At 42.4% G+C, this 27,930-nt stretch overlaps 1 protein-coding gene across 4 annotated transcripts in view; it reads left to right on the forward strand.

Annotated features, from left to right (window-relative positions):
• Positions 1 to 871: 871 nt before the first annotated feature.
• OBSL1 (obscurin like cytoskeletal adaptor 1) overlaps positions 872 to 27,930 on the forward strand; it is a 56,717-nt gene continuing 29,658 nt past the window's right edge. Inside the window, exons 1-14 of one of the 4 annotated variants that reach the window (XM_075180974.1) lie at positions 872 to 1,489; positions 2,168 to 3,285; positions 4,929 to 5,195; positions 6,027 to 6,287; positions 10,706 to 10,981; positions 12,479 to 12,751; positions 13,820 to 14,092; positions 17,353 to 17,625; positions 20,271 to 20,543; positions 21,783 to 22,055; positions 23,419 to 23,691; positions 24,250 to 24,522; positions 26,461 to 26,733; positions 27,410 to 27,682. In XM_075180974.1, coding sequence (XP_075037075.1) covers positions 2,175 to 3,285; positions 4,929 to 5,195; positions 6,027 to 6,287; positions 10,706 to 10,981; positions 12,479 to 12,751; positions 13,820 to 14,092; positions 17,353 to 17,625; positions 20,271 to 20,543; positions 21,783 to 22,055; positions 23,419 to 23,691; positions 24,250 to 24,522; positions 26,461 to 26,733; positions 27,410 to 27,682 — 4,372 coding nt within the window. In that variant the 5' untranslated portion in view covers positions 872 to 1,489; positions 2,168 to 2,174. The remainder of the gene's footprint in view (positions 1,490 to 2,167; positions 3,286 to 4,928; positions 5,196 to 6,026; positions 6,288 to 10,705; positions 10,982 to 12,478; positions 12,752 to 13,819; positions 14,093 to 17,352; positions 17,626 to 20,270; positions 20,544 to 21,782; positions 22,056 to 23,418; positions 23,692 to 24,249; positions 24,523 to 26,460; positions 26,734 to 27,409; positions 27,683 to 27,930) is intronic. The other 3 variants (XM_075180976.1, XM_075180975.1, XM_075180977.1) reach the window with 3 other exon arrangements.

Genomic DNA, 27,930 nt, shown 5'->3' on the forward strand with positions numbered 1-27,930 from the left:
CGCATGCGCACTACCAGAAAAAGAGGAGAAGTTCAGCGCAGCTTTCTCCGGATGAGAAGAGGATGAGAAAAGACTGCGATGAAGAGGTGAGTCGCTTCTCAGGGATAGCAGGCCATCAGCACTGCTGTCCCTGAGATCTTTTTTGATACATTGCCGTAAACTTTCAATCCTTATCAAGGAGATAAGGATTGAAATGTTTCAACCCAAAAAAAAAAAGAATGATAAATAGGCCCCTCTCTCTCTCTTTGCCGGACCCTCTCTTTCAAGTGCCTGTTTATTAATGGCCACATATGCCCCTCGTTATAAATCATCCCTTATTGCAATAATATTTCACGAACGAATTAGATCAAAGCAGACCAATCGGCTGGATAAGCCTATCATAATTACTATCTTCAAGCCCCTGTGGCCCTTAATCCAGTATGTTGCAGACAGATGTACGATGCAGATCATATAAAACACATAACCTCTGCCCATCCAGATATTGTACCCTGGTGCAGAGCATCCTGGGTGTAACTCGGGCACCCTGGCACAGCCAGCGGACTCCAAAATTGGGGTAGCACAAACATTGCATTATGACAAGTGTTACTGCACTGGACACCGAAATATCAGCTGAAGGGTGCTGGCACTTGCCAGGTATTTGAAATATTAGAGGAGATGATTTGTAGTTTCACATGTAACATGATCGTGGTGTTTGATACGGGTGAGGGCAATGATACAGCCTAGTATAACGGCAGAATAGGGATACTGTGACGGGCTGGTATGTGAGTGGTGCCAGGCAGCATGCTGCGACAGGCTCATGCCACACGTTGGAAAGCTTTTTGTGTCCCAGTCTGTCCTTTTCTTGCTCGGGGTGGGGGTCAGACTGTCCCTCGGGAGCTGCTGTGATGGATCGCAGACCACTGGAGTGCGGTGATTATGTCGGAAGTGATAGGACAGGAATGCATTGCTCACATTCATCAACTACATGGGGGTAGTGTTCAAACCATTACGTTATCTTACACCCAAAATAAAAAATCCATGTTGCACGCCCCAGCATATCTATCTGTACCAATCAATCACTGGCGTGGCTACCACACACTCCTAAGTATGAAATAGATCCCAGCGGGGGGCATACATACATCTCTCAGCTTCCACCTGTCTCTTCGTCGCTCCCTTTCTGCCTCTTGGTTGGGCTGTCTGCTCCTTTCTCTCCTGTGTTTCTGGGGTTTATGACAGAATCAGCTGCTACAACACTTTATCTGGAGACTAAAATTAGCATTGTTTCTGGGTGAGGAGGAGACTTAGTTGTCTGTGTCTGCACCAGGGGACATTGCAAGCAGCCTGGACCCACGCGAGACCCTGGACAGACATCCCCGCACGAGACAGAACCAGTAACAGAGACCGGGTAAAGTCACCAGACCCCCCTCCCCCCAGGGGAATCCGACCCATAGGAGCGACAGCTTCAAGTGACCAACTCTTCAGTGCGGGCAAAACTTCAACATTACAAAAGGTAAAAAGGCAAAAGATATTTTTTAGAACATGCGGCCAGATACAAAGCTGAATGTCAGACCTTTCTGTTCTTCTTTTAAGTTATGTCTGTTATTTAACTTCTCACCGAAAATATAAACAGTGGAAGTAACAGAAGAATTAAAAATATGGCTGGGCTGGGGGGCAGGGAGGCATCTTTCCCCCCCGGGCTTGTACCATAGTGGGCTACTTTGGGCTGGGTCACTGGGCCACCTGCATTTTTTTCCTTTAAAATGTTTGGAGTTATGAGTCGAGTCTTGCCCCCTGGGCTAAAATTTACCAGCCCTCCTCTGCTCACAATTTTCCCTTGATCTGCACTTGAATTGCACTTTTGGAAACAGTGACTTCCGACATAACCATTGATGTTTTTTTGAAGGCTATAGTCTTTATTGTCATGTCAAACCCTGTATATAAGGTTCTTTAATCAATCTACTCGTCTTGTCTGTCTTTGTTTTATACAAGTCTCCTGACCAATTTTTTCTCTTGCCTTTTTACTTTCTTAGTTGTCTTTTTTTAAATCCGGGATCTTATGTACATCACCTCTGTTTTCATAATTTCTTCCTTTTCATATCCACTCTAAGCCCTAATTGTGCCTTTGTCTATAATGTTACACTGCTCCTCACTTAGTTGTTACTTTGTTCTGATTGTCATTTATCTTCAGCAGGTAGATGGCGGCTCTCTCTCTCCCGCCGCACAACTCACACATGGGTCTAAACATGCCAGGAAGTGCCCCCCGCTTTCTATGTTTTCCTCGTTCAGTCTCAGCCCCCGTCGGCACGCACGCTGTTCTGAGATGTCACATTAGCGGGGACCCTCCGCCCAGTGTTCTGTGGGAACGTGTGGGAAATATTCGGCTTGAACTAGGCGAAAGGTGCTATGCTCAGAGGGACGGAGACTGGTACCAGCTGGTGATCAGTGACCTGCGGCTGGAAGATTCAGGCCATTACATGTGCAGGGCCAGTAACTGGTCTGGGGAGGGCTATGCAGGTGCAAAACTCACTGTGACACTCAACAATATTGTAGTCCGTGAACCACTTATTGGTTTACCAAATGAATTACCACACTCCACAAAACTGGCCACAGTTTCTTCCATAGTGGAGCCTTCTGCTGAACCAAACCAACAAACACTGGATGTTGCTATTGGTCAAGACCTGAGTTCTTGCACTGACCGTTCTGCAAGCCCCGACTTTTCACCACATTTTCTACTCGTTCCAAGTTCCCAACGATTGGCCTGTGGTCAAAGCGCGGAACTCTCATGTAGAGTCTCAGGAAAGCCAGAGCCCACAATCCGTTGGGAGAAAGATGGAAGGAACCTGGAAGAGATTTTTGATGGCTCTCACTACCGCCTGTCTCCTGATGGCCACAGTTTGAATATTTCCCATGTCCGCCCCCCAGATGCTGGCGTGTATGTATGTCGGGCCAGTAATTCCGTTGGCCAAAGCTTGGCTGCAGCTGTGCTGCTTGTGGATCCAACACCACGCCAAGGACCAGAGCCAATGCCCGGAGACCCTCCAGCACAGGTGAAAGTCTTTACGGTTAACGAGGGGAAACATGCCAAGCTTCGCTGTCTGGTTACCGGTAAACCAAGGCCAGAGATTGTCTGGCGCAAAGATGGTCGGGCAGTCAGCCCTGGTCGCCGAACTCTCATCTACGAGGACCGCGATGGACACTTTATACTCAAGGTGCTGTTCTGTCGGCAGCAGGACAGAGGCTTGTATGTGTGCGGTGCCTCCAACACAGCTGGAAACACACTGAGCGCTGTCATGGTACATGTACGAGGTATGTTGCTAACACACAACCAAAGCTAGTGTTATAGCAGAAAATGGAGGACATATTTCCTTGTAGAGCTCAGAACACTTGTGTCTCCAGTTAACTCTCAACAGCTTATATCATAAGACTCTCTTAGGCTTTCCCAGAGTCATGTAACATGATATACATTGTGTACCTCCTGACACTGAGAAATGTTGGGGAAATTATCTATGTTTCTAGAGTTTAAAGTTCAGACGAAAATAAGTTGCAAGTTTTATTTCAGTTAAATTGTTTCCCAGTAGTGGTGGTGGAAGACAAAGTAGTACGAGGGTTCCAGACAAGTTTCAAGCCCAATTCATACAAAAGCCCCATTGCTTAATGGCCAGGTAGGACTAACGAGGAAGGAAGGAGGACAGTTGCCCCCAATGCACTATTATTATTACATATGAGCGTCGGAACCGAGAAATTTAGGGGGATATGAATGGTTACATAGCAGAAATCACTGCAAGTCTTTTGGAGAGGAAATAATCACACTTATGGGGCCTGATTAATTAAGAAAAGTAAAGCAAAATAAAGAGTAACTTTGCACCTTGGCAAAACCATGTTGCATTGGAGGGGGAGGTAAATTTAAAATGTGGGGACAGATTTATAGTTGGGGTAGGGCATGTCCTAGATCAACTTTAAATTTCAGTTTAAAAATAAATCTATCAAGTATTTGTGTGCTACATGAAAAAACAGCCAGTATTTAACTTATGTGCAAAATAATAATCTCATTTGCACCCCTTGTATTGTAACATGGTTTGTCCAGGAGAAAACTTACTTATTTTTTTTGCCTTATTTCCCTTAATAAATCAGATCCACGATGATCTTGCCAGAGAACACAAGAGCCCAATCATCACAACTACCAATCTATACATTCATTCCTGTTATTATGAATATAAAATTGTTTGTGTATTACCCTCGGCCACTTACTCCTACTAGAACCCTTGGTCAAATGTTGCCTACTAGTCCCATAAACAGCAAAGCTAAGTAATACTTTGTCAGTTCCCTGCACTCTTGAATTCTTGTTGAGAACCATAAGATATAAGTACTATAAAATCCTGTTACATGTAACCACCTGTATCCGTGTTCATGTTCCCCATCAAATAACGTTTTCATTTTTAGCTTCCTTCTGTGTTTTTGGCCTTGTCTTTATAGCATCAGGCAGAGTTGATTTATAATCCTTGTCCTTTGGATACAACTCAAAGCTGTCCTTGGATGCAATTGCGTGATACCCCAGGGCAATTAAAACAAACTTCTCCGTTTGATATAAATACCTTCCTTACACACTGGTGGCTCAGTCCTAAGTCATCTGTGCTTAAGTATGAGCATCCCAAAAGCCTGAACTATGGTTGTCCCTCCCCCAGGACAGAGCTTATAAACTTTAGTGTACCCTAAAAAAAACCATTTCTTTAATCGTTCCAGGGTGTATCCATGAGATCGAAGCTCCTAATTTACACAATGGCAACAAAACAAATTAGTGTTTTTTAAAATTGTCCTATTACTTTTGACTTTCAACCACACTGTTGTAGCTAATACTTTAATTGTTTTTGAATTTAATTTTAATTATTTTTTTTGTCTTTTGGCTGCAAATTATCGTTAAAATGGTGACCTATGTTTCTGTTATTCTCCAGAGGTCGGGGATCGGTTCCCGGCTCCGTTGAGAGACATCGCAGTAAGAGAGGGTCAGGATGCGATGTTAGAATGTTCAGTCCCTGATGGAACCCGCACTTCTTGGTACCTAGAGGATCAGAGACTACACCCAGGAAAGAGGCACCTTATGGAGGAACATGGTCCAATCAGAAGACTGATAATCCGAGGAGCTCAGACTGATGATGACGGGGTGTATGTTTGCCAGACTCATAGGGGGGCTCAGAGCATTGCAGAGGTAGCGGTTCGAGGTAAGAATCACGAATGAACCACTTACATTCAGTATCACTTTATTGCAATAGTCGACAACATCTGCGACATTAGGAGATCCACAATACTACTCATCATCATCATCATTTATATAGCGCTACCAATTCCGCAGCGCTGTACAAAGAATATTTTTTGTTGCATCACTCCCTGCCCCATTGGAGTTTAAAGTCTAAATTCCCTAATATGCATACACAGACTAGGGTCAATTTCGTCAGCAGCCAATTAGCCTACTAGTATGTTTTCTTGTTTGGAGTGTGGGAGGAAACCGGAGCACCTGGAGAAAACCCATGCTAACACGGGGAGAACATACAAACTCCACACAGATAAGGACCTGTTCAGGAATCAAACTCATGACCCCAGCGCTGTGAGACACAAGTGCTAACCACTGAGCCACCGAATGTATATAAAGTGCTCAAAAGTCTGTTGCATAAAATATAGTTGTGTGTTCTTTATTTTCTTTGCTAATATATTCAAGTATATAGAGAATAAATATAGTACAAATGTGCAGTAACACCAAGGCAGAAGTGCTAACCACTGAGCCACAGTGCTGCTCGTTAGTACCCCTTACACACTACACCCTTCGCTATTCCTTGTACTAACATTCACAGCTGTTAGACCAACTTCTTCTGCTTTACTGTCTATAAAACACACAAAATCATGGCTATTTTTAGACGTACTCTCAGCTGCCTTTTTCACGTGGACATTCAACAGCTCCATGTTAATGCTATTTACTAGAATGTGTGAAAACGGCACAAGTAGAACAAGCTCGGTTTGTCTCTTGTAATTCTCCTCCTACTGTATCTACCTCCCAGGGCCAATTGTGAAGAAGCTGCCCCGTCGTTTGGAGGTGGCTGAGGGGGGCAACGCGGCTTTTTGTGCAGAGACGGAGAGCGAAACGGAGCAAGTCGGCTGGACCCTCAACGGTCACATTTTATCTGAGGATCAGAAAACGGTTGTAAGCAGTTTTGGGAGGACCCATGTCTTGGTGCTGGTTGGTGTCACGCAGAAGGATTCCGGTATCGTCCAGTTCCATGCCGGACTGTCCGAGTCCTCCTGCCAACTTCGAGTGAAGGGTGAGAGAGACCAAGGCAACACTTCTGTATTGGTGGATGAGTTATAGTCAGAGGGCCTGAGTAAGTAAGGCAAAAAAATGAGTACATTTTCTCTTGGACAAAACCATGTTACAATGCAAGGGGTACAAATTAGTTTATTATTTTGCACATAAGTTAAATACTGGTTGTATTTTCATGCAGCACACAACTACTTGATAGCTTTATTTGTACACTGAAATTTAAAGTTGATCTAGGACATGCCCTACCACAACTGTAAATCTGTCCCCACATTTTACATTTACCTCCCCTCCAATGCAACATGGTTTTGCCAAGGTGTAAACTTACTCATTTTTTGTGCTTTACTTTCCTTAATGAATCAGGCCCAGAGTTGTTAAATACAAAGGAAACATTAAGCACATTGAAGTGGAACTCCAGATAAAAGGGAAACTAACTAGTTTTAACCCAAATTCCTTGTTTCTCCCCACTGTGTGGTCCCAGCTTTGGTTATTATGTACTTTGACTGATTACATTTTTTCTCCTGTTATTAATCAACTCGGAAATTATAAGTAGAGCAAAGTGTTCTGGGAAAATTGGGTAATGTTTGGAGATATGAAAGATGATAATTGGCCCCGTCACCAGGAGATTATTTAAATTAAACTATACTGTTCTTGCCCATTATAATCCCGGCACCACTTCTGGTTGGTTTATGCTTAGTGAAGGTCTTTATCTCTCTGCTTTGTGAACATGAGTTTATGAAAAATAATCATTGCAAAGTATCCTCTTAATCTGCCCGTGTTGCACACAGGGGGAAAGTTACCTACAAATTGATACAGTCACTAAATGAATTGTATCAGGATTAGTTCACCTCCTGACTATGCTCAGTACACGATTGTTTCCACATGTAAATTATATATTTTTTTTAAAAAAAACAACTTAATAATGTATAGCTAAAAGTGTCCCACTGACTGTTTGACTGAATTCACTCGGCTTCAATTATTCTCTATGAAGAATTCAAATATGTTGATGTTGTGATGATATTTAAATATAAAAAAACCAATATTTACCACAAATTAATATTGGTCAGGTTAACTCAGTTGTGAAATAAGTGTCAAAAATGGCAGCAGAGCAAAGTAACAAGGGGAGGCGTTGCCCATGGCAACCATTCAGATTCTAGCTATCATGTTCTAGAATGTACTAGATAAGTGACAGCTAGGATCTGATTGGAGGTGTTGCCCATAGCAACCACTTTTCCTTTTTAGTAGATTTGATAAATCTATCCCTGATTTGTGTCTTTTTTTTTATGTGTTGTTTTTTTTTGACACGGGGAACACTTGGCATTGAAGACGTTAATTGCTCGGTGTATCTGAGTACGTCTAGCTCTGCTGAGCCGTCTCTTCTGTAAATGTTGCTGGATTAACGAAGTCCCACATGTCTGAGTTGTAACTGTTACTAATGAGATAACCAAATGGTTCTGTCCGTCCTGTGTTCAAGGTTTCCATCGTATAAACATCAATCTCTATTACAGCTATCCGTCCCTGATGATAAGCGTGGGCCAAGAGAATAAGAACAAATAATAACATTCACTGGGAACCAGGGACCTTAGAGCTGGAGATTAATGTGCCCCACAGTCTAAATACTTACATATATCATCATCATCATTTATTTATATAGCGCCACTAATTCCGCAGCGCTGTACAGAGAACTCACTCACATCAGTCCCATACATATTATATGTAAACAGCAGTTGGACTTCATAGGCTTAAGGGAATGTATATATAGTTCATGTGTATATAGTTCAGGCAGTTATGCCAAGTTGGTAAAGATAATTGGCAATAATTAAGAATATCATTGGTTACCAGATCCACAATATAAATCCGGTCATATGTAAAACAATACAGTGATTATTGTCTTAATATCATAGTGTGATCATAGTCTGCTTCTATTTATTTTTCAGTTATTTTCCAACTGCGGTAACTTGGGCTATATTAGTAAATTTATATTCACAAATGCATTAAATGATAGCAGCTCAGTTGTTGTGGGCTGGTCATACTGTATTAAACATGCTCTGATTAGATCAAATCCTAACTAGTATCGTAGGAAACAACAGGAACCATGGACCAGGGTCACCCAGTCACCCAGAGAGGTTGGGGGGCGGTTCTGGGGCTCCGGGCCTGCCTGGGGACCCCGGCCTGACTATGTGGTGGGAGGAGCCACTAACCTGGTGTAGGCACGCCCCTATCTCGGTAGCTATGGAAGCGGTCCCAAAAATTTGCTGTACTGGGGGACGAAATTCCTCTTGGCTGCCCTGACCATGACCCCCTTGCCCTATGTGTGGAGCCATCATTCAGCTGATTCCTGCTTTTCACACATGTGTGTGGACTAATTACTCACAGATCTGGGGGTATTTTTACTAAACTGCGGGTTTGAAAAAGAGGAGGTGTTGCCCATAGCAACCAATCAGATTCTAGTTGTCATTTTGTAGAATGTACTAAATAAATGATAAACCCGCAGTTTAGTAAATCTAGCCCCTGGTTATTCTTTGGTCACAGTGCAGAATGGGATTGCAAGATTTGCGGGGGTAAGGGGGCAAAAATCCAGGTGAGTTAATACAGTCCAGGTTTTTACAGTTTGAGAATAAGTGGGAAAAGCAGAAATGCTAGGTATGGTTCATTGCACTGCGTGAGCTAATTGCAAGTCTAATTGCAAGTCTTATTGCTAATAAAGCAGTTAGGTATATGGAATCTTACATGCTTTTTTAAAATCTAATTTCTGGTGTCTGTTTAATGTGTTTTGTATGATTGATGTGTAAAAATGTACGAGACATCGTTATCCAGTGGTTCGACCAGAACACCAGCGGTTTCATTACAATACTTATTAATCCTTCTTCTCAGACAGTAAAGGGTTAATCTGCTATTGGTTTGCAGATGGGATATTGTGGTATAGGCTGGAGATCTATTTTTAAGATTGCTGATCCTCCTCCACAGATCCCGTTATATAAATACAGGCCTAGAAATACTCTATGTATATTTATGCATTCTCTAAATAACACTATTAAAGGACCACTGCGCCTAAACTAAATCTAGTTTGCATTATATGAAAGGAACTGGGAGAGTAAAAGTGACTTGGGTCACAAGGGCACATTCAATGCCAAGAATCTTTTCAATCTTTTCCATTTTTGAACAACCCCGTCTGTCTTTAGTTAGCCCCCTTAGGCAGCAATTTGGGGTGGGCCCCCTAAGAGATTTGTCCTTTATATCAACCCACCAAGCTTCACAGTCAGTTGAGGAAAGGTGCTGTGAGTGCACCAATGAGGATGGAGGGGCGGAAGATTCTAATCCAATGAGGTGCTGCATTCACTCCACACCTCCATCCTCTGGGACAGGGTTCCAGCATTGATTGACGTCCCCTATGCATGTAGTGTCCGGTAGCTTCCGATAGTGCTCAGATTATCTATGGTTACCCACTGAAGGGGAACCAAATGTGGAAACAACTCATGGTATTGGAACTTGACTATATATATTTATAAAACTTGCAAGATGTTATATTGTAAGCTCTCAGGAGCAGGACCTTCATCATCATCATCATCATCATCACCATTTATTTATATATAGCGTCACTAATTCCGCAGCCCTGTACAGAGAACTCATTCACATCAGTCCCTGCCCAATTGGAGCTTACAGTCTAAATTTCCTAACACACACACAGACAGACAGACAGAGAGAGACTAGGGTCAAGTTGATAGCAGCCAATTAACCTACCAGTATGTTTTTGGAGTGTGGGAGGAAACCGGAGCACACTTAAGAAACCCACGCAAACACGGGGAGAACATACATACTCCGCACAGATGAGGCCGTGGTCGGGAATTGAACTCATGACCCCGGTGCTGTGAGGCAGAAGTGCTAACCACTGAGCCACCATGCTGCCCTAGTACGACCCTTCTTCTTTCTTCAACATTTATTTATATAGCGCCACCAATTCTGCAGTGCTGTACAGAGAATATTTGTCACATCAGTCCCCACTGGAGCTTACAGTTAAAATTCTCTAACCTTTCTTGTCAGCTCCCACCTTGTCCATCTGAAACTGTGGGGCACTGGCAGTGGCCTGTAGACCCGCAATGGCGGCCCTGCCTGTGCGTCCTTGTTTCTCCTGCGTGTCCTTTACAACACTTGTTATATACTTTGCCTATTACATCTCATGCACAGTTTTATGCTTCTTGAATGTTCAGTACTTTGCCGGTTCCTCCTCTACGTCTTTGTTATACGCTCTACTTCCCCGCTGCACGGCTCTGCGATGTGTGTAGATCCTTATAAATAACACATCTTTTATTCTTTACCATATTGGATTAACTGACATAGATATAGAAGCCGTGGGGGAAAAAATCCAAATAAAGTTGCATTGTTATTAATCTTTTTATCTATGTGCTTCTTCTACTCATTCAGCTCGTGGTTCCAGCATCACCCCGGCCTCAGGAGAGCCGGTTAGTAGGACGCTGGATGCCGGACAGCCCGTTTGCCTTAGTTGCCAAGTGCCCAGCTCAGGTGCCAAGGTCCGCTGGATGAAGGATGGTCATGAAGTAGAGGCAGGGGGGCGCGTCTCCATCCAATCAGATGGCAGAATGAGGAGGCTCCTCATCTCGTCCTCGGACACGTCCGATACAGGGACCTATTCCTGCCACTCCGCTAACGACAGCTCAACCTTTACAGTCACCGTGACTGGTAAGAGGGTCTGTGATCATGTGTTAGCGGCCAGGGAAGTCGTTATCTACCGCAAGCCCGGATAACCTGTGGCTCTACAGAATTACACTTTCTGCCCCCTCTAGAAGCCTACAATGCCCCTCTGCCCCCTAGTATAGCCAGTCCCTGGTAAAGGGCAAATAACATCTCTTTTGTGTTGTACCGTTCAATCAAACACACTACGAAAAAACTTCAGGATATATAATTCCATTTATTTAACATATAAAATAGCATAAATTGGAAGAACTAATGGTCACAGGGAAGTAAGGGGTTGTGCTATAATAAATCCCTCTTTCCTCATGCGCATTTTGCCCACATAACCCAGGAAGTACCCGACAAGACTGGTAAATTGCAACCCCCCCCCCATACAACCTGTGGGCTATCCACCAAAGTCCCCTTCCCCAACCGCCACACTTCCGTTACCACATCCACCAGACCAAAATACCAGACCACCCTCCTTAGGCCCCATCTCTTCTGAGCATGCTCATAGAAATAATATCTGTATAAATTGTGTGATCTAATAGCATATTAGAAGTCACCTGGGAAATCCTAGGGGCATTTATATAATATTATTATTATTATTATTATTATTATTATTATTATTTTATTATTAAATTAGGAAAAGCAACTAGACAGTATCTGGTATAACACTACGGGGTATATTTACTAAACTGCAGGTTTGAAAAAGTGGAGATGTTGCCTATAGCAACCAATCAGATTCTAGTTATCATTTACTTAATGCATTCTACAAAATGACAGCTAGAATCTGATTGGTTGCTATAGGCAAATTCTCCACTTTTGCAAGCACACAGTTTAGTAAATATACCCCTACAACTTTCAACACAGCTACTGGGGTGCAAGGGGTATATTTAGCGCAGACTGAAGCCTGCACACATTAGCGTGAGCATAGCAAACAAGTTTAGACCCAATATATAGTCACCAAACACCTCTGTGACTTACTATATCCTTATAATTTATAGCAGGTGATACATTATACCATATATACATTTCTGAAAATAGTGTTTAGAAAAACATTTCCAGAACTCTCTCTTTCTAATTGGTGAGTTCTTGCTTCATTGTCTGTTAGGAAATCTGGTGTTTTATAAGAATAATGCCCACTGCTCGGTGACTTTTATCATCATCATCATTTTCGGAGATGCATCATTCGGTCCATTTTGTGCTTTTAGAGCAGGGGTGGGCAAACCAGTCCTCAAGGGCCAACAACAGTTCATGTTTTTAGGATTTCTGTCTGTAGAAACAGCTGGGATAATTACTGACCCAGCCAAATAGATTAACTCAGCTGTGCATGATTAAAGAAATCCTAAAAACATGAACTGTTGATGGCCCTTGAGGACTGGTTTGCCCACCCCTGTCTTAGAGGAAAATAACATATTGTGTCAATAAATATCAACACGTTTACAGAATTGTTAGTGTTATCAGAGACGTGACTTCAGCTGACAGAACCGGTTTTCTTTCCAGAGCCCCCAGTGAAGATCATAAACACGAGCGATGACACAGAACACGCGTGTGTGAGCGGGGAGCCCGTGACACTGAGCTGCGAGCTCTCCAGGGAGAACGCCCTCGTCCGCTGGTACCGGGATGGGGTGGAGGTGGAGGAGAGCGAGAGCATCAGGCTGGAGTCAGACGGGAGACGTCGCAGGTTGATCATTATATCTGCAAAGCCAGAGGACGCTGGAGAGTTTGTCTGCGACACCGGAGATGACTCCGTCTTCTACAACGTGACCGTGACAGGTCGGTGACTCTTCATGATGTCATCATCTGCTTATATTTGGAGATCCATAATCCTAAAAAACAACATTATTATTATTATCTTTTATTTATATTGCACCAACATATTACCCAATGTTATAAAATTAAGGAGAAGCGTTTGTAAAGACCAAGATGAACGATATAGTGAGAAATAATGAAACGAAAGGCGAGAGGGTGATTTATAAATTGTATCATACATGGTCTGATTAAGGGATCAGGTCACTCTAGGCTAATATGTCACGGCCCCCTGGCCTTCTAAACCAGGCTAATACACGGTAGATAAAAACAAACTCGTCCTTGATTTGAAATCAAGCTTCCTTCACCCCATTCCTCTACCAATTTTTATGTTCCCTTGTTTTCAAACTCTGTTCCACTTGGCTTTTTAAAAGAAAACTTTGTCACTCCTTTCGTTGACATCAAACTCAGAACAGAGATTTGGACAAGGGCTACTGAGGGTGAAGATGTGAAGGGGGCTGTCATGATTGCGCCTGTCCCCCATCCTTGTCTCTCCTACTCCCTTATCCTAAAACGCCCATCAAAGAGAACTCATTGGGCCCGATTCATTAAGGAAAAGAAAGCAAAAAAAAAATTAGTAACTTTAACCATGGCAAAACCATGTTACATTGGAGGGGGTAAATTTAAAATGTGAGGACAGATTTATAGTTGGGGTAGGGCATGTCCTAGATCAACTTTTAATGTCAGTGTAAAAATAAAGCAATCAAGTATTTGCATCCTACATGAAAAACCAGCCAGTATTTTTCTTAAGTGCAAAATAGTAAACTTATTTACACCCCTTGCATTGAAACATGGTTTTACCAGAGGAAACCCACGCAAACACATACAAACTCCTCACAGATAAGGCCATGGTCGGGAATCGAACTCATGACCCCAGTGCTGTGAGGCAGAAGTGCTAACCACTGAGCCACCGTGCTGCCCAATAACGATTCATTCCGCAAAGTGGCTGCATTCACTGAACGAATGCGACTGTCACAGTTTAAATGAACATTTACCGAGTTGTATTTCCTCATCTGTTTATGTGTCTCCATCCAGAGTCCCCAGTGAAGATCATAAACACGAGCGATGACACAGAACACGCGTGTGTGAGCGGGGAGCCCGTGGTGCTGAGCTGCGAGCTCTCCAGGGAGAACGCCCTCGTCCGCTGGTACCGGGATGGGGTGGAGGTGGAGGAGAGCGAGAGCATCAGGCTGGAGTCAGACGGGAGACGTCGCAGGTTGATCATTACGTCTGCAAAGCCAGAGGACGCTGGAGAGTTTGTCTGTGACACCGGAGATGACTCCGTCTTCTACAACGTGACCGTGACAGGTCAGTGACAGGTTCCAGAGCGTTCACACCACTTTCTTCCTGTAACAATGATGTCTGTGAGTCTGGCTGTAAACCAGAGATATAAATAGTGAGTTACAAACAGTCAATTGATTGAGTGTTAAGCAGATTACAATAAAGGAGACGAGAGGGTCCTGGATAAGAAAAAATGCAGCCGGCTGCCAACGTGCCCTGAACAGTTTATCTACTTTTCACTATATATTCATTTCTCCTGGCCAGACTGATACACATGGTATAGCGAACAACATTTTAAAATAGTTTCCAGGGAGCCTATCATGGCAGGTTTACCGAATTTGATTACGATATAACAAAAACTTTGTGCATTATAATTACTCCTCTTCATATGGGTTTGATACATACAGTATGTTCGACAGTTAACTGATCGACATTTATATGGTCGACACCATAATAGAGACGGGGTTGGAAAGTCGACAGTAATAACATCAACTGCATTATTAGGTTGACAATAATATCCCTAACTTTTATCTCTATCCCTAACTAACTCTATCCCTAACTCTAACCCTAACTCTGTCCCTATCCTTAGCTCTATCCCTATCTATCCCTATCTATCTCTATCTCTATCTCTATCTCTCCTTAACTAACTCTATCCCTTTCTCTCCATAACTCTATGGCTATCCCTAACTCTTATGGCTATCCCTAACTCTTATGGCTATCCCTAACTCTTATGGCTATCCCTAACTCTTATGGCTATCCCTAACTCTTATTGCTATCCCTAACTCTTATCGCTATCCCTAACCATATAATACTATCTACATTCAAATCGTCAACCTGATAATTCTGTCAACATTTCAGTTGTTGACCTAATGTTGTTGATTTTCTGAATGTCAACTAAATGAATGTCTATCCGTGACCCGCATACCTTCCATGCATATTAACTTATAAAGTCCAGGGAATAATATAAGATGTGTAGAATCTTGTTTAATCCAATTGCCCCATATGAATGCCTTGCAGAGTAAAAACATTTTTGTTATCACTAGAAAAAAATAACATGAATTTATGTGATACAACTTGAACATGATGAAATTTGGGGCTATATATCTCTAGGGAGACCCAGGTCAACCTGTCAGGGGTTCAAAATGTAACCAATGTCTGCTTATCTTCGTGTTCTATGTTCCATGTGTCCGTACTTTGTCCAGGGGATAGATTTACTAAACTGCGGGTTTGAAAAAGTGGAGATGTTGCCTATAGCAACCAATCAGATTCTAGCTGTCATTTATTTAGTACATTCTACAAAATGACAGCTAGAATCTGATTGGTTGCTATAGGCAACATCTTCACTTTTTCAAACCTGCAGTTTAGTAAATATAGCCCCAGATTTTTAGACTTCAATTGAAGAGTGCCCCAAAATTTATCAGGACAAATGTAAGGATATTTAATTGGCTTCACGTAGCAATATCTTTTCAACAGAACAACCCCCAGACTTGGGAGTATAATTATTTTGTTTTTTTTAGAATAAGGAATGTTTAAGTAAAATGTCTCTTTAAAGGAAATTAATACTGCTTATATATCGTCTTACTAAATATCTGGTGTAGACTCCAAATGAAACAGTGTCCCCTAATGTCCACATTATTGGTGGTATATTTGCTTGGCTTCGCTAATCTGTAACACAGACTCCCACACGCAGGAGGCCGTCAGCCAGTAGGGGACTGCGGGTGATATCATCTATCCTCATCTACTTAAACTGCTTCCACTCACATTAATTTTCTGAAGTTAATAATGGGAACAACGTGGCTCTGCAGCCTGGGGCCTTCAATTTTCCTTTTAAGACGTTCCATATGATTGTCAGACAAACGCTGATGTTTCTCCAGCTCATACATAAGACAAGGTTGTGTGAAGCAGCCAATAGAGAGATTTATGGAAACAGCTGCTGAGATTACGGATGTCTCTGATCTGTACAGGACCTGTCCAGCTGGGTCTACACTGACTTGTAGGATTATTACTTGTCTCTGCTTGGGAGTTTCTACATAATTATTATATAGTGGTGAGCGATTTTGGAGCACTCTGAATCTTGCTTGTCGTAAAGGTAAAATGTATGCGCTTAACTTGTCCAACTTAAATAAAGTGAAGGTGCAATAGGGGCTCAACCATCATTCATAAGAATGCAGCCTATTAGTTCATTAGGAACCAGTGACATCACTGAGAGTGCAGCCTATTAGTTCATTAGGAACCAGTGACATCACTGAGAGTGCAGCCTATTAGTTCATTAGGAACCAGTGACATCACTGAGGATGCAGCCTATCCATTCACTAGGAACCAGTGACATCACTGAGGATGCAGCCTATCCATTCACTAGGAGCCAGTGACATCATTAAGAATGCAGCCTATCCATTCACTAGGAGCCAGTGACATCACTGAGAATGCAGCCTATCCATTCACTGGGAACCAGTGACATCACTGAGGATGCAGCCTATCCAGTCACTAGGAACCAGTGACATCACTGAGAGTGCAGCCTATCCATTCACTTGGAACCAGTGACATCATTAAGAATGCAGCCTATCCATTCACTGGGAACCAGTGACATCACTGAGGATGCAGCCTATCCATTCACTAGGAGCCAGTGACATCACTGAGGATGCAGCCTATCCATTCACTAGGAACCAGTGACCTCACTGAGGATGCAGCCTATCCATTCACTCGGAACCAGTGACATCATTAAGAATACAGCCTATCCATTCACTTGGAACCAGTGACATCATTAAGAATGCAGCCTATCCATTCACTAGGAACCAGTGACCTCACTGAGGATGCAGCCTATCCATTCACTCGGAACCAGTGACATCATTAAGAATGCAGCCTATCCATTCACTAGGAACCAGTGACATCACTGAGGATGCAGCCTATCCATTCACTAGGAACCAATGACATCACTGAGGATGCAGCCTATCCATTCACTAGAAACCAGTGACATCACTGAGAGTGCAGCCTATCCATTCACTAGGAACCAATGACATCACTGAGAATGCAGCCTATCCAGTCACTAGGAACCAGTGACCTCACTAAAGCACAAAGATATCTGAATCAGGAGAAATAGTTGTACAAAGTATGTATATTTCTTTAAATGATGCAATATTGCACTTGTTACTGTTTCACTTTACTCCATGCTGATAAGCTCTCTACTAAGGTCTCTTTATGACCACCACCAGTGCTGCCTTACTTAGCATGTAAGTCAAATCCTACCCAGCTGTCACATATCCCTACAACACATTCTGTGTTTTGTCTAGAACCCCCTGTGAAGATTGTGAACACGAGTGATGACGTAGAACTCAAGTCTGTGAGCGGAGATCCCGTGGTTCTGAGCTGCGAGCTCTCCAGAGCGGACGCCCCCGTGCGCTGGTACAGAGATGGGATGGAGATAGAGGAGGGTGACAGCATCAGGATAGAATCAGACGGGAAACATCGTAGGCTGATTATTTCCAGCGCAAGACCAGAAGATTCCGGGGAATTTGTGTGCGATGCCGGACATGACTCCGTGTTTTACCATGTGACTGTGACAGGTCAGTGAGTATTTCCAAAAGATACATTCATTTATTATTGTTTATATTGTGGACAGCACGGTGGCTTAGTAGTTATCACTTCTGCCTTACAGCACTGGGGTCATGAGTTCAATTCCCAACCATGGACTTATCTGTGTGGAGGGGGGAGAACCTGGGGACTCGAGGGCGAATTTTGCATCATCATCTTTTTTTTTTTTTTTTTAATAAACTTTATTTAATACAACGTTGGACAATCGTACAGTGAATTTTGAAGATGAGAAAATATAAAATCAATAAGAACATAGATAAACATATCAGAACAATTGGAAATATAGAAATAGAAATCAGTAGCATGAGTCCAAAGAATATCAGCTGAATATTAGTGGACATAATGGGATTGTCAACCTGTTTTCTTTTTTTATGGTGGAAGGAGATGGGGCAAAGAGTGCAAACAGGGGTAGAAGTGGGAGTGGGGGAGATGACCAAGATGTGCCATCTTTTCATAGTTAACATTTATTAATATGTGCACATTATTAAAGTATTTCTATCGTTTTCAAATAAGCATTGCCCAAGCGATTGTATTGTGTTTCCAAAGCACAAAGTAATTTATTTTAGCAGATGTAAAATTTAACAGTTCAATACATAATTATAATACAGTACAGCCAATACCAAAAGATAAATACATACCGCTGCGCTAGCTGCGCTCCCACTGGAACCAGCGAACAGTATTTCACTCCAGAATACTGTGGTCAGAGAAGACTGAGGCCAGTGCCAGTGAGAGCTGTTATTATATACACTCAGTGTTACAGTGAGAACAATGCAGATGGTGTGGCTTGCTTCTATTGGTCCAGGTATCAGGAAGGTCCAGAGTGCTGCAGGTCATAGGCTAGTTCAAACCAAAATATCCAAAGGTGGGGGTCATCTCTCCAGGGGTTGTGCTCTGACTCCAAGAATCCAGTTACAACTAGTCTATTAGCATTTTATAGTCAGTATCACTAAGTGTTTTATTCCCTAACATCACTAACTAGAGTATGCAATGTGCGATCTCTTCTGTGAAAAAACCGGACAACCGCTGATGAACAGGGGATTAAAATGATACCAGACATGACACGTTTCCTGTAACCTACACCTTAAATAACACTAAAGTGTACGTATAATCATAATATATAAACTAATAATAAACTAAATACTATCTGCTCATAAATCACTGTGGAATGGAATCAATATAAATATGAAATATATAAATACTTAAATGTTGTAGTGCAAGTGTGTGCGTGCGTATTTTACGGCGTGATCGCGCCATGCCACGTGTAGCGTGGCATACTGAGTGCAATCGCACGATAAAACAATATTAACCAATATACTTTCGTTCATCCAATTATACGACTTCGACAACATAAATAAACCAATCTATGTATAGTAGTGACACTTGGGGTCCTGGGAACAGCGGGACGTTGGCCCTTGGGGTCCCGGGAACAGCGGGACGTTGGCCCTTGGGGTCCCGGGAACAGCGGGACGTTGGCCCTTGGGGTCCCGGGAACAGCGGGACGTTGGTCCTTGGGGTCCCGGGAACAGTGGAACGTTGGCCCTTGGGGTCCCGGGTACAGTAGGATGTTGGCACTTGGGGTCCCGGGAAAAGCAGAACATTGACACCCACAATAATGGCAACCTGAAAATTAGGGTATCAGAATAATTTTCCACTAACACTTGCGATCCAACTAAAAGAATGTTGAGCACTTCATTGTACTATTGTTTATGGGTGTATTAGGCAGAAAACACATTTCACCCCAAGAGTCGCATTAAAATTTTATACATTGAAGAATACATTTGTAGAAATTCCAGCATCCAGCACACTGCAGAGAACAGTTGAACGAGAGATCTGACTTTGAAATGCCTTTCTGAAGAGGGCTGGTGATTTATACAGCTTTCTCCACGTCCAACATTGCTGACACTTTCACAGCTGCTGGCTGACACTGTGCTGACACATTCAGATTGTTATCTTTTATCCTAATAGGTCAGTTTCTGCATTGGACTGACTGCCTATAAAGAAGGTGGTAGAGAGCAGATGAGGGGAGGTGACGGATGAATGAGAATTTAACACTGAATATGTTAGTTTCAAAACCTTTATCTACACTCCAAAGTGACTTTTTTATAGCATAGGGATAAATCTTTTCTTGTCTTCTTGGTTTCACTGACTATTTCCTCTTCCCTCCATCACAAATCCAGAAGACAGTGACTAAACAGCCTCTGAGTGGGCTCAAAATAGCAAAAAATAATATTGTGTGTTGTACACCTTCATCAGGCAGTAGAATCATTGTTTTTTTTATACACCAAGACATATAAAGTTACTCAGGAGACTGCAAACTAATTACTTATAACTATGGAGCTTTAGTCACCCTTGCACTTCCTCTCTTCCCCATCCCCAATACTGCATAATACAAGAAAGACAGTACTATACAGGCTGTGGTATATGTTAATGTCTAGTAGGGGACATGGCAGACAAATATCCCACATAAGGACCATAGCTTGCAGTGATTTCATATTTAGAGTGCTGTTGAAGGATATTGCATTCATGTTACTTTTTATTTTGTTTTAAAACCATAAACCAGGATTGCAACAGAAACATGTCATAATTTGGTTTAACAGGTTTCTATTTCCCACTATAGAGCCCCCGGTGAAGATTGTGAACACTAGTGATGACACGGAACACAAGTGCGTGAGCGGTGAGCGCGTGGTGCTCAGCTGTGAGGTGTCCAGGGAGAACGCCCCGGTGCGCTGGTGCAAAGACGGAGAGGAGCTGGAGGAAAGTGAGAACATTGTAAAAGAGGCAGACGCTTGTCATCGTAGATTGATTATCCTATCGGCGCAGACGCAGAATTCAGGAGAGTTTGTCTGCGACGCTGGAGACGATTCTATTTTCTACAATGTATCAGTGAAAGGTCAGTTACTGTGGTTATCCTATAGAAACACAGCTACCTGAATGATTATACTATTAAGATGCTGATGCATTTCAAGCTCAACAAGCCAAAGTCAAGGCATTGGGGAAGGTTGAATAGTGATGAACAAAGCTAAAGTCAAGGTATTAGAGAAGGTAGAATAATGATGGACGAAGCCAAAATCAAGGCATTGGACATGGTAGAATATTGATGAACAAAGCCAAAGTCAAGGCATTGGAGAAGGTAGAATATTAATGGACGAAGCCAATGTCAAGGCATTGGAGAAGGTAGAATAGTGATGGACGAAGCCAAGGTCAAGGCATTTTAGAAAGTAGAATCATGATCTACGGTCTAACTAAACAAGCCATCTTCAAAGAACAAATGGAGAGATTCAAAATAAACTATGCCCCTGCAAAGGTTTGGAAAAAATGAGGGTTTTTATTAAGGCTACAAACAGGTTAGATGAATTGGTTACAGGAATTGAGAGAATGTGTTTGTAGCTGTCATTGTAAACTGTTTTCTGGCAGCTGTCACCTGGAGCTAGTGTTGTGAATCCTCACAGTAATTGTTTTCTGACAACCATCATCTGGGACTAGTGTTGTGAATCCTCACAACATACTGATCCACCAAGCACACAAAACTGCCAACAATCCTGTGCCAGTCTATTGTATACTCGTCCTGCTTTCCTGAATCAAACAGGTAATGGTATTGTCAACACCACTCTCCTTTGTTCTTCCCATTTACATTCACTTGGAAGTACACAGGGGAGGGGCATTGACAACACTCTTGCCTGTTTAAATCAGGTTAATGGGATTATAGTAGTGCTGCGTGGGCCATTGGAGGCATTGTGGGACTGGCAAACATGGAAGACAGGTTAGTTAGACACCGATTTAAATTTAACATAGTGGTATCCACTCAAAAATAATTTATATTTTGGGTGGAGTTCTTCTTTAACCAGTGCAATAAAATGTTAGTTACATGGTTTCTAATCATTTGGCTGGACCTCAAAAGAGGTTGTGATCTTCCCACCAGTTCCGTAATCACCCATGAAGTGACTGGAGTTCTGAATAAATCCTATGCTGCCCACCACAATGTCTTCTCCATGAATACACATCTTGGTTCAGCCTCTTGCTGCATTGTAGTCACTGATTCCTGATTTTCATTTGAAAATAATATTACTTCAGGCTGTAGAACCACAGTATCCTTTGTTATGTGTTTTAATGTTCATCTGTCTCTACATAGCTCCTCCGGTCAAGATAATAAACACAAGTGATGACACAAAACACACGTTTCTGAGCGGGGAGCGCCTGGAGCTGAGCTGTCAGGTATCCAGAGAGAACGCACATGTCCACTGGTACAAGGATGGCCAAGAGTTACAAGAAAGCGAGTACGTCATACTGGAGGCCAACGGTTGTCACCGCCGGTTGATAATCCCATCCGTGCAGGCAGCAGACTCGGGCGAATTCGTTTGTGATGCCACCGATGACTCTGTCTTCTACAATGTGTCAGTGACAGGTCAGTGTGGGGCATAAATCTAGCCCTGATGGCCGATAGATTTTTCTCTCTCATTACTGTCAGCTGGAAACGGGTACCAGACTCCTAAGACTAAGATCATGGGGCCCACTTTGAGCACTTCTCCCTGGGTCTCATCCATCGTAACAATATTAATCATTTGTATCAAACAATATTTCATAAAATATTAATGAAGAACAGCCTTTGCCGGGGGTCTGGGGCTAGTCTAAAAAAGGATCGGACTGCTCATATGGTCAAACGTAATAATTTTGGAGACCATCAGAATGTCTTCTGGGACCGAAGTCAGTTTGAGCAATACAAATGCAGGGGTACAGGTTTGAAATGATCTCCACCATGTCCTGCCAGCCATTCACAGCTTTAACAGAATTTGTATGAGAGACCCTGCTCCAAGTACCTTTCATAGCAGAAAGTGTATCCCATAGACTGCTTATTATTGATGATAACTCGAGTGAGCGTAGGCTTGCAGAGCTGCTAGGCTGTGTGTTTATATATCTTGTTCATACACTGCCCAAATCCTGCACCATTTGCTGCAGTTTCCAAATTTCAATCCAGTGATATTTTTTGTGACAAATTTACGCCCTGAAACATCCAATTGTATATTGTCTCAAATTCTTTATATTCTCGTTTTCATATTCCATGCCACCTTCTTCTACTAACATACAAGGCCATCAACAAAAGTGCACCGACATACATTTCTTCACTTGTCTTGAAATATCTCCCTACTCGACACCTCCGTTCTGCACAAGATCTACGTCTCTCCTCCACTCTCATCACATCCTCCCATTCTCGGTTACAGGATTTTTTCCGGGCTGCACTCACTTTGTGGAATTCCCTCCCACACACAATTAGACTTTCCTCTAGTCTTCAAACCTTCAAGCATTCACTGAAAACCCACCTCTTCAGACAAGGTTATGATATTCCTCAACCACCATCTTAATCTCCCTAGGTTACCCTATTACCATCTTCTACACAGCTAATGCAAGACAACAACCCTCTGACCAACATTGCAACACACACAGCCCACTCAATACTTTTACCTTTGCGTTCTAGCTGGTCCATTGTGCAATATGATGTAGCACATGCCCTTGTGTTTCTAACTCCCATTGTCCTATAGATTGTAAGCCTGCGAGCAGGGTTCTCTTACCTCTCTGCCTGTATGTATTACCCAGTATTGTCTTATTAATGTTTGTTCCCAATTGTGAAGCGCTACGGAATTTGCTGGCGCTATATAAATAAATGTTGATGATGATGATGATGATGATGATGATCTTATCTGTGTATTTGGAAGACTGAAATCCGGAGAGGACTTTTGTTAAATCCCATAATCATTTTGTTCTGTATCCAGAGCCCCCAGTGAAGATCATAAATACGAGCGATGACACAGAACACGCGTGTGTGAGCGGGGAGCCCGTGGCGCTGAGCTGCGAGCTCTCCAGGGAGAACGCCCTTGTCCGCTGGTACCGGGATGGGGTGGAGGTGGAGGAGAGCGAGAGCATTAGGCTGGAGTCAGACGGGAGATGTCGCAGGTTGATCATTATATCTGCAAAGCCAGAGGACGCTGGAGAGTTTGTCTGCGACACTGGAGATGACTCCGTCTTCTACAACGTGACCGTGACAGGTACCGTACATTGAATAACGTTCTTCAGAATACAACGCACCAGATTTTGGAAATCACTTGTACTGTTGTATAGACCGTACTCACTTCCTTTTTTTTAACCTCTCAGAACTAAGAAGCACAAAATGTAATTATGTCAGCGGGCAATGACTACCCTAACAGCACTGCCTTTAATTCTAAAGAAAGATACCTCTCAATAACTTTTAATGCATGTCATAATTTTAGTCCACAATCCTTATTTTCAATTTTTACTTTCTACAACAATCACATTTTTTGGGGGAAAAATAGAATTATAATTATATTTTGTTTATTTCTTATGTTTCAAACATAGCTACTCTCATTACTGGGTTATACAAAACTCGACACTGTATATTTATAAATGGCCATGGATATATTCAAAAGTTATTGAAGAAACAGTAAGCATTTGTTTGACATTTCATTTGTGTGCAGTACCTTCGGGCATCCTGCAGATGGTGCTATAAATCTTTTCAATGGGTAATATCACTGGAAAGCATATTCCTTTTGTTCTATTTAAAAAAAATAAGACTTCTGTATTTGCAGAGCCACCCGTGAAGATCCTGAATCCAGATGACGACACAGATGAGCGGTGTCTTAGCGGGAAAGAGCTGACCCTGAGTTGTGAGGTGTCCCGGGAGAACGCCCCGGTTCGCTGGTACAAAGATGGAGAGAGAGTGGAAGAGAGCGAGAGGATCAGGCTGGTGTCTGAGGGGAGACATCGCAGGCTAGTTATTCTCTCCACAGAGACAGGCGACTCTGGAGAGTTTGTCTGTGATGCCAAAGATGATTCAATATTTTACAACGTGACTGTGACAGGTCAGAGAGTTTCCTGCATTGCTAACTGTGAACCCTGACGTTATAACGTGTAGTATTTGTGAACATTTTCATTTGCATTAGAGCAAACAGGGAACCCACAGTTCCGAGCATTTTGCAATAAAGTGCAAATCCCTCAGCTCAAGCGTTTAAATAAAGCGAGCAGGAAGTGACCTTTCTGCAAATCCACATTACAGATGAATACCTGCTTCTCTCAATGCCACTAATACAGCTTTGGCCCGAGTCCACTAATTACTGGAACAAACCTGGCACTTCTAAAAGATTTATCACTTTCACGGCGTTATTGCTGCTTGCGCTTTTGCAAATTCCAAAACGGTTATAATTTATGTGGTTGTTAGGGCCTCTCATTCCTGTCCTGGCTCTTTTAACACATCTATCACTATTTTTATGAACGGCTTTAAAGATAATAGAGGAGGGAAGCCATAAAAAATGAAAAAATGATCAAGAACATTGTAAAAATTCATAACAAATGAAATAAGTAATAAGTGGAGCATTGAACACAGACCATGGGAATGTGTCAAATGCGATTGTTTCTTGTACTGATTCAGAGAAAAGCTTGGTAGAAATTGTTCTGCCATCAGGGTTATATTTAGTGTTAATGCTGCGCTACACTTTATGTGCACTCCCTAATTTTGGCAATTGAGCACCCCATAAATTTGGGAGCATGTAGCCACCCCCATAACTAATATTTTTTATTGATTTAAAAAGGGTGTTGGTATTTATACTGTTTACACCTGCTAATTCTGCTTCCTTCTTTTCATTACATAGAGGCCCATTCAATTCCCTGAATTGTTATCACCTACATTTTTTCACCACAAATCCAATAGGAAATTCTTCAATGGGAAATTCTTCTGTATTTGTTTTCAATGGACAATCCTTCAGTTTTCTTTTTCAATCCAGTGGGAGAACAACCCCCATAAAAGCCAAATAACCGCTCACTATAAGCACCCACCACTAAATGACCGAGAGTCCCATTAGTCTCTCAGCCAATCCTAAGCATTTTCACATTCTAACCACTTCTGTCTGGGAAGTCCCAACCAATTCAGTCATTCAGTGGTAGCTGATCAAATTACAAAACAGAGGAAATCCCATTAGAGTATCATGACATGAAGAAATAATTTATATTGGTGAAAAAGGGTTTATGAAAGTGTTTTGTTCAATTAAGCTTTTTTAAAAAATAGGTGTGTGGGTTTTTGTTTTTTTTACTATTTTGAATCTACCTGGTCCTACATGCACTTCCAGTCAGCGACGGCTAGTGCATACATTAAATGTAGGTCCACACTAGCTGTCGGTATACATTAAATAGATCACATTGTGTCACCAGCTAGTCTGTGTTGCATTGAAGTTACACTTCCTTACATTATTCAGCAAATGGGCCAGTAGCTCTAATAATGTTTTCTGGTCATTATATTTAAAACTGGCATAAGAAAATAAGGAGCGTGAAGCTTGTACATCCATATACAATTGTAGCGCTTCTTATTTTCTTTAGTTTTGGTAGTATGTCTATATAGGGACTCGGTGATGCCCACAGGAGCAGTTTCTTTGTCCTCCCTGTTAATATTGTGTGAGCATTGTCAGAATAATATTAAGCACCTCATTGTTATTTTTATTGGGTCATTAAAATTGGGTTGAGGTGTCGCACATTTGTAAAACCTTAATTACAGGCGCAGTCATTTAAAACATGATTATTAGGTTATTAAACACAGCTCTTCATCCATTGGAGCTTATGCTGCCATCAACATAATTAAATGTAGACCCAGAATAATGGCCCAGGGTCCAGCTCAATGTCTCATCACAGTTCGGTGGTTTGGAGCTGTCAAGTTCAGGGGTTGCTTCCTCTCACTTCTTCATGTAGCATAGAATAGAGAGGACATAGTTTGGGGGTTTTAACGAAGACCCTTTTTATCTCTCTCATTCCAGAGCCTCCTGTGAAAATAGTAAACACCAGTGATGATGTAGCGCACAAGTGTCTCAGCGGAGAACGAGTGGTGCTGAGCTGTCAGGTCTCCAGGCAGAATGCCCACGTGTGCTGGTACAAAGACGGGATGGAGGTGGAGGAGAGCGAGGGCGTCATTTTGGAGTCGGATGGGAAGCATCGCAGGTTGATTATCCCAAGGGCACAAGTGCAGGATTCGGGCGAGTTCACCTGTGACGCCAGGGACGACTGTGTCTTCTATAACGTCGTTGTCACAGGTCAGTGACCCGGTGTGCGAAAATGAAACCCGCTATGGGACATATAGACATAACTGCTATCTTTAAACATCTGTAGAGGAAGGTGTTCTCTGTCTGGGAGGGTGGAGTTCCTCTATCTTACAATTCTCTGGGTCAGTGCAGAAATCTAGTTTCAGTGGAGCCTTGCAGTCTCCTAGGTAACATAAATGCTCTGGTGGATTCACAAACAGGTACTACATATATGAAAGGAATTAATAAATATGCTGCATTTAGCTATTAAGCTCACTGTACCAGCAAACTTTGAGGCATTGTTCGAGAAGTATGTTTCTTGTCTGGATGGCAAACAATGGAACTGTACTAAATAGAGAGATTTGCACTCAGATTTAACTAGCACCATCGTTGGAACTGGGTAACCAGAATACATTTTATCCAGTCATCCTTTAAAGAATTATTCCACCCAAAAATGAAAATCAAGTTACCCTAGATAAGTAGTCTGGAATCTGGTCTAATTTAAGAGTTTTCAGGCTTGTGTGGAATTACACTTTTAATATTAACATTAAGCCAAAGTACAGATAAAATAAATTTTAAGAAAAATAGGGTTGAAGTTCTTTAATGTTGTCTCAATTGTAAATTGCTACGGAATTTGCTGGCACTCTATAAATACATATTGATGATGATGATGATGATCACTTTCTAGAACCCCCGGTGAAAATTGTGAACACCAGCGATGACACAGAGCTGGCGTACCTGAGCGGGGAGCGCGTGGACCTCAGCTGCGAGGTGTCCAGGGAAAACGCTCCTGTGCGCTGGTATAAGGATGGAGCTGAGGTGGAGGACGATGAGAACATCAGGCTGGAATCGGATGGGAGGCTTCGCAGGCTGGTCATTCTCTGTGCGCAGACTCAAGACTCGGGAGAGTTTGTCTGTGATGCCAGGGACGATTCTGTCTTCTACTATGTGAAAGTTACAGGTATGTTGTGAAGTATTCCATCCTTGTTGTACAACATGTCTGTCCTATAGCTTATGTGTTAGACTCTTGCAGATCAGGTCTGTCCAACCTGTGTCCCTCCAGGTGATGTGAAACTACAATCCCCAGCATGCTTTGCTGAGACTTGTAGTTTCACCACACCAGGAAAGCCGCAGGTAGTCCAAGCTGCTGTAGATGATTTTATTGATATCCCATCTTAGTGACTTTTACTAATACCTGTAAAAGTGCTG

This window comes from Mixophyes fleayi, chromosome 7 (assembly GCF_038048845.1).
Source record: "Mixophyes fleayi isolate aMixFle1 chromosome 7, aMixFle1.hap1, whole genome shotgun sequence".
NCBI classification, from domain to species: domain Eukaryota; kingdom Metazoa; phylum Chordata; class Amphibia; order Anura; family Limnodynastidae; genus Mixophyes; species Mixophyes fleayi.